Genomic DNA, 17,653 nt, shown 5'->3' with positions numbered 1-17,653 from the left:
TCAGGGAGATAATATCTTGGATTTTTATTAACAATCAAGACGATGAGAATTTAGACATTCTTCTTGAGACTTACATTCCCCTAAGTAGTGATGTATCCCTTTTCTCAAAAAGCTCTTTAAACGATTCTGAAAGCTGGACTATTTACGACTTATATGCTGTGTCTAAAAAATCTAATACAGTGATAACACCTATTGTTACTAGTACGGATACCGAAATGATATTAGAACCTGTTGCAGTTTATCGAAAAAGTAAATCTTTAAATGGAATGAAAATTCGAGCAACGATTGCGGTAAGGTTATAGATTTTTATATTAATCTATTGAAAATAATACAATCGCCTAATCCTTAAAATAGTTTCATTATCCTGAACGTATAACTAGAGTTGACGATCTTGGTCAAAAACATATTGATACGGCTACAAAGGTATGCTACCAAGTGATGATGAATCTCGCTATGGATCTCAATTTCACGTACGATTTAAGTCAATCAGACTCATATGGCTACATCCAAAATGGCTCATTCAGGGGTGCTATGGGTCACTTCGAGAGGAAAGAGATTGAAGTGGGCATACTCAGTGCATTTCTCAGAGAGGATAGAATGAAGATTGTAGAGTATGTTACTGAGACATTTATCATTACTTCACCATTGATGTTCCGTCAACCATCTCTAGCCTCAGTCTCTAATATCTTCACTCTGCCATTTGGACTAGATGTATGGTGGTCCTTCGTTGCACTTACAGTGATCCTGATTATTTCACAGCTCCTGCTTATAGCGAGCCCTATGATGAGGAATGAACTCGCATGGTTGGACTCTTTGTCTTTCGTTCTGGGAGCTATATGCCAGCAAGGATTCAATCGTGACAATTTCCTCTTCTCAGGAAGGATCCTTCATTTCGTCACCTTCCTCTCTTGCTTATTCTTCTTCTCTTCCTATTCAGCTAACATTGTAGCACTGCTCCAAAGTCCTAGCAATGCTTTGAAGTCCATGACTGATGTGACGCGGTCAAATCTTAAGGTCCTAGTACAGAACAATGAATACAATCACATCCTCTATCCGGTAATTGAGATGACTACAAAGAAAAAAATCTTAAATTTTTAATTTCTCGCCCTTTAAATTTTCAGGAAAGTACAGATCCCGAAGTGATAGAGCTCTACATGAAGAAGATTAAACCTTTCGGTGAAAAAGTTTATGAGATTCCAGAAGAAGGTGTCAAAAAGATTCGAACAGGAAAGTACGCTTTTCAATTGGAAACTCACACTGCCTACAAAATTATTAGTGACACTTATACCGAGACCGAGAAATGTGGCTTGAAGGAAGTGGAGAGTATTAAAATTCCAAGACACTCAATACCTATAGTAAAGAATTCCTCATATAGATCAATCTTCAGAGAACGTCTTACATGGCAACGAGAAGTAGGTTTATATGAAGCCACCTTCAAGCGTTGGATTAACCAGAAATTCAAGTGCGAGGGCAACGTAGGGGAGTTTCATAGTGTTGGGATCCAGGAATGTCGTCATGCTTTTATGATAGTTGCATTTGGCAGTATACTTGCTGTTATATTTTTCCTAATTGAAATCGCACAGAAACGAATTCAAAAGGAGTTGAAAAATGTTGCAAAAACTTCCCGCAAAGTGAAACCTAAACGATTTTTTAATTGAATTGTAAAACCTAAAGATCTACCCTTATTTACAGCTATGCTTTTGTTGATCCACTAATGCTTGATAATAAACCACAAATTGTATAATAATATTCGGAGCATTTATTAGATTCTTAAAATCCCTGGTAAAGTTTTAAAATTGGATTTCACAATGAAAAATACAACTAGCAAAGGCTGTCAGATGAAAAAGCTCATCTTATGAGGAAGTCCTAATGAAATTTCTCTGTAATTCTGTATAAAAGTTTGGAAGAATCAAGGTATCCAAAAAGACATTCTCCTCACAAAATATGAAATGCTCATTTAATCTGGACAATAACTAACTTTAAGGATTACTATAGTCACATTTTCAGGGAGAATGAGGACGTCTTTTATGGGTGCATCTGAAGACGGAAATTTCGCTTGGTGTCTCACACCACCTTTTAACCCGTCGAGGCACATTTATTGCCACAGCACTTCACTGTGAGGCGTTTTATTAAAATCAAGGTGGAAAATTGCTTCTGCTCTACTGCTCACTTCTCAGACACCTACTTTTGTCCCTTAAGGATGCCTTTCGGTGTCTGAGAGAATTACCCACGGAGATGATTTACAGCTGTAGTGACCTCATTTGTGAGACATCCAGACAAAAGGACGCCCAACGAGGCTAAAGAACCAGGATGTGAGCCCATTTGTCTCCAATCAAATTGAATCACGTCCATATTTCTCATGCTTCGCGACAAAACACGCGCCTTCGAGCACTAATTTCTGATTTATTGCTACGAACTGTTGAATCTCTGAGCGTTCACTTTGGCGCCCTGAGGTGACGGAAACTTGTTGGCACTTTGTACGGCAATCAGGAGGGAGATGTCCCCTAACAAAATTCATTAAGACGGCAGAAATGGATTTGTCACTTTTAAAGTATCCCTTTGAGCAAAATGCAATGTCTGCATTTGACTATCGTCCCTTTACACATTACAACAACTGCTTTTAAAGTGGCATAAATACAACTTTAAAACACAAGAGTAATTCATCTATAAAATTTTTTAAATACATTATTATGCAATATTCGAATTAATTCTTCACGATTCGTACTGTGATAGTCCAAGGTGCAACCCCTAACCATCAACTCATTCCCAAATTTTCTCATATGAAGAATAAACTGAAATATATATTGATTTGTGCGGCTAAAACATACTAAAATGTCATCCCGATGCACAATGCCGTTTTTGAGTTATTTAACTTAGAAAATTTAAAAATCTCCTTTTTAATAATAGCGCCCGTAGCGGCGGTTTTATGAACTTCCGATGTTAGAAAGGGAAGTGGCATTTCACGAGAATTTTCCAAAACACTCTCACTTTTTAAATTTTGACAATTAGGACCGGAGTAATGGCCATTTTAAGAAATGGGGCGGAGCTATTGGGAAAACGAAAAAAAATGAGGGTATTCAAAATGGCGGAAAGGGGGTGTGGGATGGGGAGTCAATGCGCCAAGTTGCAATTTTCATCCGACATAAACTTTGCCGGAAACCGCAAATCACTTTTCTTAATTCGGGAGCTATTAAGCTCCAAAGAGCGGCCGGCCGGCCGAAAACGTAACTTAGCCACCGATATATTCGTGATCAGGAAGTGTCGAAACACGTTTTGGCAAAGTTTGAGTCCGATCGGAGGACATGAAATTTTGTTAGGATTATAGTAGGAGAGATTGTTATGAATCTCACCTAATACCAAGTTATGTGAGAGACAACCGCGTTCATGATTTTGACCCTTTTGGTATTTTGGATTTTCGACATTTTAGCTTTCCGGATTTTGGCTTTTGGTTTTCGGGATTTTAGCCGGCACCGGAAAATAGTATATTAACTAATATTCGAGCAAAGTACTTGAATATAAACTAGACGCACAGTTTTCATACATTAAAAACAAATATTATTTTCAAATTGAAAAGTTATATACTACTAAAAGATCCCACCCTCCCCTACTTCACTAACAAAAAAAACTAGAAAGTATTCACTGAGAAAAAAAGGGGGTGTGATTAACTTTTATTCCTCATAACTCTAACACTTTTTAAGTGTAAAAATATATCAAAATTTTTAATGTTAATTTTACACTCTTTTAAGTGAAAAAATTAACACGAATAAGGGTAACTTTAACCCATAATACACCTAAAAAGCGTAATATTACACCTAAATATTACACCGATTTCGGATCAATAATGCAGGGTAAAATTAACATTATTTTAACTTTTTCGGATTTCTCTCACTCAGTGTTCAATATCCAAAAAGTGAGGTTAGCGTATAACAGAATAAATAATGAGGATTAATGGGGGCAATCTTCTACTGGGCTAATAATTGTGGAACATATTATACGCTGTGCATTTCTAAATGCAGTTGCAACGAAGTTTATTGGGAAATTCAAGCGTTTTTTTTTTTAAATTCGACCTTACAAAACAGTTTTCTCGACACTATTTTTAATTCCCAGAATGCAACTCACAATCGAATTTGGTCACATTGCAGAGTTACAAATAAGCACTTCAATGCCCTAGACCGAGTTAAGGCTTAAGCCAAGAGTCGGCTTAGCGGAAAAGTTATGAAAACATAGTCTGCTCTTTTTTTTTTATTAGAATCACGTGAAGTCATCTCTCGGCTTAAGCTATAAGACTATCCAGCACATAGGAAAGCCCATAAAAATCTCAATTGCCATGGAATCAAAGAGCTTATCACTAGTTTATCAAATGAAGCATTCTATTCTTTAATAAAGTCAAATAAGAGCGTCCAATGTTATTGTGGACCAGTGATCGCCAATGTTTTTATTCCTCACCTCATAGGCACTTCTGATATTTTTCAATTAAAAGTCAAGTGCCTGAATTCTGAATATAGCACCGGAATATTCTCAGGTCTGAATTACGTATAATTTCATGAATTTCAATTTCTGCATTTCAAATAATATCGATTGAAGGAAACGAATAAATGTCCTTCACAGGCATTGTAAATGCCAGACAAAAGAATTAATTGGATTTTCGGTGTGTGAGATTTCTCGCGAGGAACGTGGAAAAGAAGAAGCTCCCAAATATATTGCCCCCAAAAACTCAATTATTTCCTTCCAACGGAGTCACGTTACTTCAAGTGGAGCTTTTGTGAAGTGTTAGCACACACACTCAAATATGCCTCTTGGTTTCCGGGACTTTACCATCCTCCCTATCCGATCCTGCTTTGATATTCAGCTCAGACGTCACAATGATTAGAGTGGAAATAGAGTGTGAATCGTATACATTTCTTCTGCACCCCGTATTTGACGCGTTTTTTTCGCGCGCGTGTACCTCCGAAGAGAAAATGAAAGTGCCACTCTAATTCGCTCTATGGTAATCGTGAGGTGCCTTCTCAAGTACATCATGCACCCATAATGTAAGAAGAAAAGTTAGGCGAACAAGCTCGTAAGATTGCACAAGTGCTGAAATTTCGTATTTTCTCATTTCACTCATCATTTGGTCAAAATTGCTCTTTTCATTTCAACTTATAACCGTAATAGATTTTATAACTTGAAGTCTACAGAACGAGCAATATATTTGATACCCACAAGTTTCTGTCTGATACATCTTCCCCCAAAGAATCATATTTTATGACAAAAAAAATTCTTACAGACGTTTTTTTCGATATTCCACTTAATTCCGATAGTAACTCAAAAAATTTAAAACATTAAATATGTCACTATTTGTGCGCTAATCAATAAAAAAAAATACCTTGAAGCCCATCACAAGCTTGAAACTGGTTACAACAAGCATACATAATAACCTGAAAAAATTGGTTTAAGTGCTTCAGAAATGACCATTTCGAATTACAGGACAAAAATACCTAAAACAATTGAAGACGCCGATCTACAAGCGTTACGTGATAAAACGAAAGCTTGATGTTACGAATCGGTCAAGAGTTGAACTTTGAATATAGAGAACACGGATTTTGACCTGAACTATTCCTCCTTTATTACTACACAACGGCACTTAGGTGCTTTATGGCTACTTCCTCAGGTATGCAAGTACCTATTGGGAAAAGGAGGGGGGGTCAATACAATTTTCACTACACTGTATTCATAATTGGACGAGATAAGATAAAGCGTGTCCACGATAAAATTGTCCAAATGATTTGATATTTTTATGACAGATGTCACTAGATTCGCATCTTTAATGTACGTAAACATTGTAAGACGTGTTTTTACTTTTCTTTTGGTAAAATTAGGGGCCTCTCAACATTGCATATTTCCATACGTTTTTGCATAGAGGCACTGAAGAGTATTGGCAAGTTTTTTCCTAAAGAGAATTGACTTATCAGTCTGATATATTTCGAAATCGTGCACTAAAAGTTATCTAAAAATACATATTTGTTAATGCTTGCCGAAATGATACAAGAACTACGAGCAAATTTGTTTAAGTCGCGGTTCAATAGCTGCAAAATTTTTACAAGGAAAAGTGAAAAATATCTTCACTTTTTATTAGGCTTGATGGCCCCCTGGGTAAAATTCTTATCAAATCCTGTTCATTTTTCACTGAGATACGAAATAATGATGGAAAAGAGAAGGGAACTGATCGTGTACACGTATCTAAAAAAAACCTGAAATCAATTACGCGGACCTTGGGAAACTCACAAATAAATCATCACGCCAGACCGTCCGGAGGGTGATTCTTCGACTCCTCGACAGTAAAACCACTGCCCAGAAAGCTGGATGTGGAAAAAATCTTGACATTGGAGGTCGCGATTTGGCGAAAAAGGTATGCGCTACAAGAACAATCCTTCGACATCTGTGAGGGATATGGCTAAAAAACTTAAATGTTCTCCCAGTCTTGTGCACAAAATCAAACAGAGGAATGGACTGAAGACTTTTAAGGCCCAAGCAGCCCCTCATCGCACGGATGCACAAAGTCAGTCAGCTAAAACACGAGCTCGAAGGCTGTACGATAAGACAATGTCTGGCTTTAGTGGGTGCATCTTGATGGATGATGAAACATACGTAAAAGAAGACTTCAAACAATTACCAGGACAGCAATATTACACCCCAAAGTCTCGCACAGGATGTAAGAAAAAGTACAGATACAACAATTATGAAAAGTTTGCTAAAAAATACATGGTTTAGATGGCGATCTGCTCATGTTTACGTCAGAGTAATGTCCAACGCACAATAACTTTTGTTTAGTAAACATGTTTTTGACATTTTAATGAGAGTGAGTGAGAACTAGATCTAGCCATCTCCTTCACTCCTATAGAAAATTTTGAAAACATGTTTACAAACAAAAGTTATTGTGCACTGGGCATAAGGCGTTGTTGATGCAGGGTAACATGAACTCGTCAATTTACACCACAGAGTGCCTCCAAAAACGCCTGTTGTCTCTGTACGTACAGATGTCATGACATACCCCCGATCTTCTGTCCAGATTTGGCCTCGTAAAGCGTGTCCTGGATTTAAATTCCAAGTTTTCGACATGAAGTTAGTCACAATAGGAATTGAGTTTTATTTTAATTTTTTTTTTGAAGTTTCAAGAGATTTTCGTCAGCTTTTCATTTCTGAAAAAAATATTGAAAAAGATTGTGTTTTGGCTGAAAAAAGTGATAAAAATGGAGAACCTGCGCAAATTGATCGTGGACACGTACCTAAAGAATCCAAAAGCGAGCTATGCTAAAATCGGAAGGATCACCGGAAAGTGTCCATCCACGGTGCGAAGGGTTATATTACGCTTCAAGGAACTCAGTACTGTTGTTCAAAAGACAGGATGTGGCAGAAAACCTGGAGTTGTAGACAAGAAGATGGAGAAGAGAGTATTGGCGCTTTTCTAGAAGCAACCTTGCCTTTCAGTCAGAGATGTGGGCAGAGGCTGGGTATCTCCAAGAGCTTAGTGCAGAGAATCAAAGAGAATAACGGATTGATAACGTACAAAGCTCAAGCTGCTCCGAATCGCACGGACAAGCAGAAGCAAAGTGCCAAAACGTGGTCGAGAAATCTGAGTGATCTAGTTTTGAAAGGCTTTCAAGGATGCATTTTGATGGACGACGAAACTGTCGTAAAAGGTGAATTTACTCAGTTGCCCGGCCAACAGTTTTACACTGCGAAGACTCGTACGGGTGTAGCCAGAAAGTTCAAGTTCAAAGAGTACGACAAGTTCCCGAAGAAATATGTGGTTTGGATGGCAATCTGCTCTTGTGGACGTCGCAGCGAAGAATTTTTCGTGACAGGGACGATGAACATGGATATCTACATTAAAGAGTGCCTCCAAAAACGACTTTTGCCACTGTATCAAAGCCACGATATCTCTCCTCTACTTTGGCCTGATTTGGCATCATGTCATTACGCGAAAGCCACCCTGGAATGGTTTTCCAACAACAATGTCAAATATGTAGATAAGAAGGTCAACCCGCCCTGCACTCCAGAAGTCCGCCCCATTGAGAAATACTGGGAAATTTTGAAAGGAGACTTGAAGAAGAAAGCTAATCCAGCCAAAGATTTGCAGGACTTCGCACGAAAGTGGAAGAAAGTCGTCAGAGATCGTGGGGACGACCTTGTCCAGAGCCAAAGAGTAGGGAGTAATGAAGATCTGGGACACGCTTTACCATTACTCAAAAGCAATCAAAAAATGATACAAGGAGAACGACGTTCGTTATGTACCCAAGGAGATATATCCGCCAAACACTCCAAATCTTCGTCCAGTTGAAACATTTTGGACTACGATCTAAAGAAGAAGGCTAAACGCGTCGAGAGCATTGAGGACTTCAAGAAAAAATGGAATGAAACAACCAAGAACCGCAGTAATGGTCTTGTATAGACCTTGATGGGAGGATTCAAGAAGAAGATTCGAGAATTCGCCAATCAAATACTTGAATTAAAAAAAAAAACTAATATATCAAATAAATCTACAGTAGACTCTCTCTCAAATAGGCATTTGGGGCGAAATGTCATCCGGTTTATCGATAGATTTGGGCGTCAAAGTCTTTGTAAATTCCACAAAAAGCGCTTAATTATAAAGAATCACGATAAAATAGGAAGAACTACCGCGAATTTGAGCATATTAGATTCACAATTAAATGAGAAAATTGTTAACAAAATTTTTCGCCCGATTGAAAAAGAACCGATTGAGCGAGAGTCTACTGTACAATGGATTAAAGTTTCAAAAAATATTTTTCTTCTTTTAATATTATGTAAAATTCTTTTTTAAAGCATTACTCTTGGGAATAATTTTATCGTGGACACGATTTATCACAATGGTCAGAAAGTTCTGACTATTGTGATAATTGATTGTGACATTGTGGCCATTGTAGTAATATACGAGGATAAGTTCAGGTCTTAATCCGTGTTCTTTATATTCAAAGAATAAAAAATAGCATTCGGTAGCAATAAACATGACTTAAAAAGGTATTATCAAGCATTTACTTGGCATAGAAATATCAAAAAAAGCATGTGTAATGCAGGAGTTGATAAAAAGACAGACGATGAAATCCATATTAAAAATGTTGCGGTCTGAATGAAAAAGAGTTTCAGTCATTACCAAATTAGTACATGCGATGAAAAATGGGTGCTTTTCACATGACCCAAAACCCAAAACTTCGTCATTTTCAATTAAGAAAGCATTAAGCTTAAGATTAAGATTTGTCTATGGGTCGGTTGTATTCCTTTCGGAAAGGCTGTACTCCAGGCCACTTATTTGGGCCCATTATGCACTCCCCTCGTTGCATTATATTAAATAATGCAAAGATAATTTGAGAATCACATCCAAATCATGAGTTCAAGGAAACGATTATAACGCTATGCCCTCCTTTTTGATAACTTTAAGTTGAAATTGTAAAAGATCTGAGCCAACAAATTACGATTTTACAAGTAAGCAGAAGAAATTGGGGCACCTTTTAAATTAGACTTTTTTCTCCTATTTTTAAATAGAACTGGACTTTACCATGATATAATTCATCTCGACAAAACAATTGTGAAACTAAATTGCATTATGATTAGTATCAATTCCTTCTGAAAATAGAAGAAAGAAAAACAATTTCAAATGTACCCCATTTCAAATGTGACCCACTTCCCCCTACTATCGTAGATTTTTTTTTAATTTCAATGTGTTTTGAATAATAGTGATTGTCTCTAGAGTTCGGTAAACATTTAGACAACAATTTACTAATGTTGATTCATCAGAAATGAAATTGAAAGCTCTTGATTAAAGCTCTTATACTTGTTCATGGTCTAAACTTTCGGTGAAGAAGTAGCATCATAGTATAGAACTAAAACCCACTTCAACATATATCTAATAGTTTTGAGAGTTGTCTCTCTTGAAGTGTATGTCCAACAAACATGCACCTTTTCTGGGTATATGCTCAAAGTATACTCATCGAAGTCTGCATCCTCCTAAAAGTTTCTCTGAGGATTCCCAATTTGCCAAACCTTGGTAAATACAGTACCATGCTAATTGATTTCCGGCAGTTTGGGTGACTTTTTGAAGCTGAAAATCAGGGTGGATTCAGTGTCGCATGAATTTCACACGTCGCCAGGTGCCATTTGAGGTGAATTGTAACGTGTCTGGATTTTTTTATCCCACTCTTCGAGAACACTCCCCCGAAAACCCTCCGGATTTCCCTGTGACATTTTCTCCTGCCGAAAATCCACTGTCACTCGTGTTTCAACTATGTTTGTACAAATTTCTCTATATATGGAAAGGAAGGGCATATTTTTTGACTGCGGAAAAAACCCTTTTCAAACAAACCAAATACCGTTGCTACCCACATTCCCCGTCAGACAATTGTTCGTCTAGCAAATTTTAACACTTCTCTTGAGGGTGAACAAAAACAGCCCTCGGGTGACGTCAGCCAACACAGACTAAAAAAAAAAGCGTCGAAATTGTCGCCAATCGGTCACAGGCTGGCTTGTGGGTGGATTTGGCACTTGTCAAGTCACTCTATCAGCGCAATTATCGCTACACAATTTCCCAGCCTAGTCATTAGTTGTTTTGCTGTCCAAAGTTTTCTTCACCTATGCCCTCTGCTACCCCCTAATTTTTGTCTTCACCAGTCAGAGCTGTCGCTGCTATGATTCAAGATACATCAAAAACTGATTGTGTCGAATAAATATTGTGACAGGAAAGAGTACAAATAAAAATAATTTGAACTGGACTATAAAAAAAAAATTAAGTTTTACTAGGGTAAGTGTGCCAAATTTCGGCATAGTTGCATGCAAGAGTCAAAGTCTTAAGTTTGAAATGTAATATTTTAAATTCAAATTGATTTTTTTTATTCTTTCTTCTGAAAGAGTGTTGCTTGGAGCCTTGTAAAGAGTTTACCATCTTTATTTACTCTAAAATCATTCTTAATACATTTTAAAATGAATAAAAATATAGACATAGCTTTGGTGCCCTATTTCGGCCACCTTCATTCTCAAAGTTCCTTGCCCGTCGGGAATTCTTCCAATATCTTTTTCACGTCATCTCGTTTGTCGAATCTATATTTTTTGTTATTCTTTTGCATTGTATAATCTCTAGAGTACGTAAAATCTAAAAATTCATGGAAATTCGAGGTGGCCAAAAAAGGTGGCCGAAATTGCAAGCTGGCCGGAATTTGGCACACTTACCCTAGTTCAAATTCGTTGCCTAAAATTCCACTTTTGAAACATATTGTTATTACTTATCGTATCGAGATATTTCTTACAACGTAATCATAATGTTACAATGTAGTACATCCCGTCTCGAAAGTATATCGTGGTAAGCCCATCGTACACCGTCCAGAAACGCTTTTCTCGCAGTGAGGATCCTTCTTCCATGCTCTTAGAATCTTTGGGCAAGGTGATACATTTTATTTCGTTTTGTCATACGTGAAAATTTTCCCTCTTTCGAGTAAAATATCTTTCCGTCAAAGAGCTGACAGATGCTCTTAAGTGTCCCTTCGGATTGACCGCACACACAGAAAAATCTTCGACTAAAATTAAGAAATTTTTACTTAAATCATACTAAAATTAGGGTAAATTTCGCTCCAAGTAATTCGATTTTTTAATTTTAGGTAAAATTACTAAAAGTTGCCTAACAGTCCATAGCAATAATTTAAGTAACTGGTGGATCAAAAACTTTTAAAATCATTATATCATTTTAGAATATTACGGATTAATAATAGTTTAAAATAGGGTTATTTCTAGAATATCGAGAGGATCAATTTCAGTAACTGGAGGATTAATATTAGAAACTACCAGGATTGCTTTTAGAATATCCAAAGGGTAAATTTTAGTTACCTGATGGGTTAATTTTAGTAATTTTCGGAATTGATTTTAGAATATCTAAGTGATCAATTTTAGTAGCCTGGGGGGTTAATTTTAGTAACCTGTGGGTTAATAATAGTAAATTTAAGGATTAATTTTAGTAACTTTCAGGATTGATTTTAGAATATCTTTAGAATATTTAATAACTTTCTGGATTAATTTTGACTAACATTTAGGATTGATTTTATAATATCGAGGGGATCAATTTTAGTAACCTGATAGGTTAATTTTAGTATTTTTTTGGAATAATTTTAGTAACATTCAGGATTGATTTTAGAATTTCGAGAGATCAATTTTAGAATATCGAGGGATCAATTTTAGTAACCTGAGAGTTAATTTTAGTAACTTTTGGTATTAATTTTAGTAACTTTCAGGATTGATTTTAGAATATCGAGAGGATCCATTTCAGTAACCTGATAGGTTAATTTTAGTAATTTTTAGGATTAATTTTAGTAACATTCAGGATTGATTTTAGAATATCGAAAGATCGGCAGGCGTGAGGTTGCTAACCTAAATGTCTTAAACCCTCAACTCCAATAGGGATAAGCGATTAAACAGATGATGATGATGGTCGAACTGAATGCTTTTCTCGTTAGTTGAACCGCTAAAGAACTTTATAAATATATCATTGGTTGGATGAGAAACTATGTTAGCTGCATTTGTATTGTATCCGAATTTCATGCAAATTACGTTATAACTGAATGAAGGTTTAGAAAAAAATGCAGAGAGCACAGCTGCTGATCTAAAAGACGATATCTAGATAATGTAAAATTACTTTTGCTGTTGTAACATAAGCTGAACTTTCAAGCCTTCCGCAGAACTATTGGACGCTTTGTTATCGTTTTTGATAAATTATCCATATCATCAAACTAACGAGGACTAGAAGTACAGAGTTTGACAGAGACTTTCTCCCATATACTGTTGCTTGGATCAGCAACTACGCTAACTGCATTTCCTTTAAATTTACATTTAACTATGCAACGATGAGTCATTTGCAACAAATGCAGATAAGAAGAAAAAGGCAGTTAGCGCACTTTCTGATCCAACAAGGCAATTATAGTTTTACAATTCGTATTTATGTGCAGGAATTTTCGAAATGCTTTGTAATTTGGCATGGTTTGAAATTACTCCTCTCACATTATGTGAGTATCAGCAAATATGCTTTGATCGCTTTGGTTTAGTTAATCAGGCCTCACTCTTACAGATAAAACTTAATCTATGCCATATATCACATTACATTATAAAAATTTTACTTCGGTTTAGTCGTGACAATAGGGAATTTACTTTAGCTTCCTTTCAACATATTTTCATCTAGAACATGTGCAACTCAGGGCAGCCTGTCCAGGAGGAAGAGAGAGCAATTAGAGGTAGTTTTTTGTCTGCACAAGAAGGCGATCCACTCTCGTAATGATGTTGTGGGAACAATAAGAACAATCGCCTGTGAGTGTCCTCATTTGGGTCAAGTGTAGCAATACCGATACCTTCCCCTCGATGTGGGTCTACTCTTGTAAGGTGAAAATTGGCCTTCTGCTGCACATTGAATTTTTTCAGATATAACCGAATCCACCAAAAATTATATTCCCATGGAGAAATTTTATTCAGTGGAAAGTATTTAAGAGCGCTTGCGTCAACTTTTGCTTCCCCGCTACTCTGGAAAATGCTCCTCCGAGTGTCTGAAGATGCTGAGGATCAACCGAGACAGCTCCCAGCGACATTGCATTTAGTCGGGGTGTTGCTGTGGGAGCGTTCGGAACACATTTAGTCAGTGTCTCTCGGTCAGTATTTCGTGGTCAGACGTGATTTTTTGCCCTTCCCAGAGACTTCACCCTGAACCCTTAGGCATCTTCCCGGGTTTTCTTCTTGTAGCCAGAGAGCAGGGAGTGGCAAGTTCATATTTCGTGAAAATTGCAATTTCTTCACATCTTCTGATGGTTGACAGGTGCGGTTCATTTGGGAAATTGTGATGAAATCCATGTGAAGTGTGTTTTGGCAACAGCAACAAAAAAAAACGGTGGGGGCCTTCATGACAAGTGAGTGACTGGTGCTTTTCCCTCCGGAAGGGAATACACAGCCATCAGGTGGATTAATGTCAAATGCAGATGGTGGTACTTTCACCAGGTGTTGTGTTAAGCAGTGATCCTAGTACATTAGCAACATGTGCATCAGTTTAACCGCGAAAAATTACTCCACAAACTATTTGGATTACAGACATTGGTGTGTCCATCGAGGTAAATAAATTTACATGATACCTGTAAAAGAGAAAATCCACTGAGGATTTATTTAATCTTACGATGTAATCCTGTATAATACACCTAATCAATTGTTGAGAAACCATCCAAAGAACACACCCCAGAACCACCCAAAACTCTTTCTCTGTCTCACCACACAATTTGTGCTTGAAAATGCTACCAGAAAAAAAGCACAGTTATTTCCACTCAAAAGCACAATAATTAGAATGGTGGAAAAAGTGATGGTATCAATGAAAGATGCTTTTCACTTGGCAATACCCAGGAGAAATAATTGAGTGCGAGGAAAACTATAATGTGGAAAATTTAGTGTATCACTAGCACTTTGTAAAAAAAAATAAACTCTCTTAATTATAAATACTTGAAATTGTTAATTCAAAAATATCGTTTCATTTAATTTTGTATTTGACTCATAACAAAGAAATATTGCGCCTTGAAAAAAACAAATGTTTTGATAACATGTTCTTGATATTACAAAAAATTGGAAAAAATTCGTTTTAGTATAGGATTAGTATGGTATAGGATTGTGTTAACTTCTTTTGCGAAATTAAACGTATTGGAAAAATTATTTTGTTTATATTTATAGCAAAATGAGTGGAATTGTTTCATTTTGATGTAATTTCATATAAATTTTGTATAATAAGGACGATGGCGTAGTTTTATCTTTAAATATTTCTTTCGGGAATTATCCGTTTAGGTCAGTGAATTAGCATTTTCGTCAGTAAAAAACTAAAAACAAACAAAACATACAAATAACACTTTTACTAATAATTTTTATCAAAATACTTCTCAATCTACTATGTAATGTACGGTCTAGTGAATTGCAATATCTGGTGAGAACGGACTAGCGTTGGAGTGAATAAAAGTTGAAAGAAGTGAAGAAAGATCTTTGTCCGTTCTCAACAGATAGTTCTCAATCTTCTTCAGCAGCACATAAATTAAATAAAGTTAAAATTTCGTAGCTCTTGCAATTTAGATTTTCTGATTTTTTAACTCAGAAAAATTTCAAGTATCTACTGAAAAAACAAAATCATAATAAATAATATGGTGATATCATAATAGTAATTTTAAAAAAAAGCTCCAAGAAAGAGAGTCAGTAGCCAAAAGAAATTATATAATTTTATAATTTTATAACTTGTATAGTGAATGAATTGTAGAGAAGGTAAAATATCACTGCAAAATTTTAGGTTCCCTACCCTGCAATTAATTTTTGAGGTGTTAATGAAAATCTTAATCACAGTTTTGACAATACGTAAACGATAATTTCAAGCAAGTTTACGGGGAAGTTTTTATATCAAAAAATTAATTAATCCAATAAAAAAATCATAATATGCATTGAAATAGCACAAATTGCTATTTTTATCTATTAAGTACAAGGCATAAGAAAGAGAACTTTTTAATTGAGGCATTAAATGAAATTTAAAAAAAAATACAGCGATTTTAAATTATATACGCTATTCTAATAAGAATCTATCAAAATAATTTAACATCGAAGTCTATAATTGCTTCGTTTTATTGCGATATTTTTTTTTATTTTAAAATATGTCATAATAAAATTTATAACACTTGTTAATTTTCCTGTAACTTTCAAATGAATTTTAGTGCTATAAAATAAATTTCATTTACTTATCAAATTACAAAGTCAGAAATTAATGAACAATATATTTAAATCTTATAATTTCTCACTTATAATAACAAATAAACAAATTAATAATAATATTCTACTATGAAATCCTATAGCCAAATTGTTATATATTTATTTCTTTTGATGTCTTTCATCATCAATAATTCCATGTATTCAATAATAATCAATTCAATAATACAATTATCAATAATCAGCAATAGAAATTCATAAAAATCAATTCAAATCCATTCATATATTCCAAACTTTCCAAGTATAAAAGACATAAAAGACTAATTTTCTGTTGATAACTGTCTAATTAAAACATGAAATTGTTCCGCACTTTCGATGATATTGTCTTTTTGATCATAAACCAATGAAATTCAAAAATTATTGTTGCTACTTTTATTAACCCTGAACCCAAGTCTTAACTCTCAGGATAAACTAAACATGTTCTCCATCTTCTTGCAATCTCAAAGTACTATTTCGATTCATGGCTGAATCTGCCACACCTAATCCTACTGATATATTTATTAAGGGATTGCATGGGTCACGCAAACTAAAAAAAACAGTATATTTCCTTGACAACTTTTTTTTAGGAAAATAAAAATAAATAATTGGAGCTCTCAATTTTCATTTCAAAATTTTTAAAAATGCAACCGTCGCGACGGGACCTGCTGTTGGAGATTGTTTTTGAAAAAATCAAACTATTTGGTGGACAAGATTTCTCATTGTATATTTATCTGACATGAAAAAACTAAATATTTCCTGTTAGCTGATGAGTTAAACTCGTAATTGAACGATAGAATTTTTTTTTAATTAATTTTGGATTTTTGGTAGAATTTTATACAAAATAAATACTATTTTTGGAGTATTTTACACCACGTTTTGTCTTGTAAAATAAGTTGTGATCAAGATAAAAAAAATTCTGGGTTTGCCCAGGTGTAATAAAATCATATAAGTTCTAACATGCAAATTCTATTGAAGAACTTTCTCTTAAGTACAAGTTCTCCCTCAGAGGATGTCAAGAAATTTTTGATACTGAGGATGAGTAGCATAGAATCACCCTAACAATGTGTAAATTGGGAAAATGTGGGAATTTATGCGACAGACACTTTGTATTTTACATTTTCCGTTTGAAGTGGCTTTGCTCTTCTCCAAATGAGTGTATTATTGTTAAAATAGTTAGTAGACCAAAGACACACAGCGTTCCGATTATTATCTTTATTCTTGTGCGTTTGACAAGGGAGGACGAGGGGTAGCCTTTTGACTTTTGCCACAACTGCTTCATCTCCTATCTCTCTCTCTTCGTTTTTCTGGAAGAGATCTAGGATATGGGAATGTAGAGAACACTTGAGTTACAATCATTATCTACTTTATTATAGGAAATGGTACTGACAAGAATGGTTAATTTTAGTGTGCTATTTGTAAATAATGTCTAAATAAACCGAAAATTATTTTGCAATCTCATAGTTCTGCAAGGGAAATATTCTCAAAATATTGTTTTTTCATCTTAAAAGCCAGAATAACATTTAAGTGAGATTGGTTCAAAGTGGCGCTCTATCAGATCCAAATTCACACTTGTAAAGAGAAAGAAGGGAAATTGATGAAAATTCAACTCAATCTTTCAAACTGACTGACGATGTGATTTTAGACTGACGCTCTCTTGAGCATCAGAAACCATTTTCATCCTAACCAAATATTAATTTTCCACTGAATTTGTTTACTGAGACACAAGTCCCATCCCATCATGGTCACTCCTTGAGCCACATTTCGCCAAAATTGTGGCTAAATTGGTGGGTTGTGTAACAAAATAATGGCAATAATTTTGCCTTCTAAATGTGCGAGGAAAAGTTTTAATGAGAAACTAACGTGTGGATGGACATCTTTA

The 17,653-nt window shown here is 35.4% G+C and overlaps 2 protein-coding genes across 2 annotated transcripts in view; both read left to right on the top strand.

The window, feature by feature from the left end:
- Positions 1 to 266: 266 nt before the first annotated feature.
- On the top strand, positions 267 to 10,474 carry LOC129800994 (glutamate receptor ionotropic, delta-2-like). Its single transcript, XM_055845744.1, has 6 exons — positions 267 to 290; positions 355 to 1,056; positions 1,122 to 1,553; positions 6,481 to 6,691; positions 7,380 to 7,875; positions 10,444 to 10,474. Exons 1-6 carry the CDS (start codon positions 267 to 269, stop codon positions 10,472 to 10,474), a joined length of 1,896 nt encoding a protein of 631 aa, XP_055701719.1.
- Positions 10,475 to 13,617: 3,143 nt separating this feature from the next.
- LOC129801873 (5-hydroxytryptamine receptor-like) overlaps positions 13,618 to 17,653 on the top strand; it is a 57,895-nt gene continuing 53,859 nt past the window's right edge. Inside the window, exon 1 of the mRNA XM_055847270.1 lies at positions 13,618 to 14,123. The gene's annotated coding sequence lies outside the window, so the exon portion shown is untranslated. The remainder of the gene's footprint in view (positions 14,124 to 17,653) is intronic.

This window comes from Phlebotomus papatasi, chromosome 2 (assembly GCF_024763615.1).
Source record: "Phlebotomus papatasi isolate M1 chromosome 2, Ppap_2.1, whole genome shotgun sequence".
Classification (NCBI taxonomy): Eukaryota; Metazoa; Arthropoda; class Insecta; order Diptera; family Psychodidae; genus Phlebotomus; species Phlebotomus papatasi.
This window is presented reverse-complemented; position numbering and strand designations above follow the sequence as displayed.

Excerpts from the sequence above, each read along its gene's own strand:
- LOC129800994 (XM_055845744.1), top strand. The coding sequence starts at position 267 with ATGAAAATTCGAGCAACGATTGCG. Across the intron at positions 1,057-1,121 it reads ACAATCACATCCTCTATCCG|GAAAGTACAGATCCCGAAGT; the intron begins GTAATTGAGATG and ends TTAAATTTTCAG. Across the intron at positions 7,876-10,443 it reads ATGGATATCTACATTAAAGA|CCCTCGGGTGACGTCAGCCA; the intron begins GTGCCTCCAAAA and ends GAACAAAAACAG.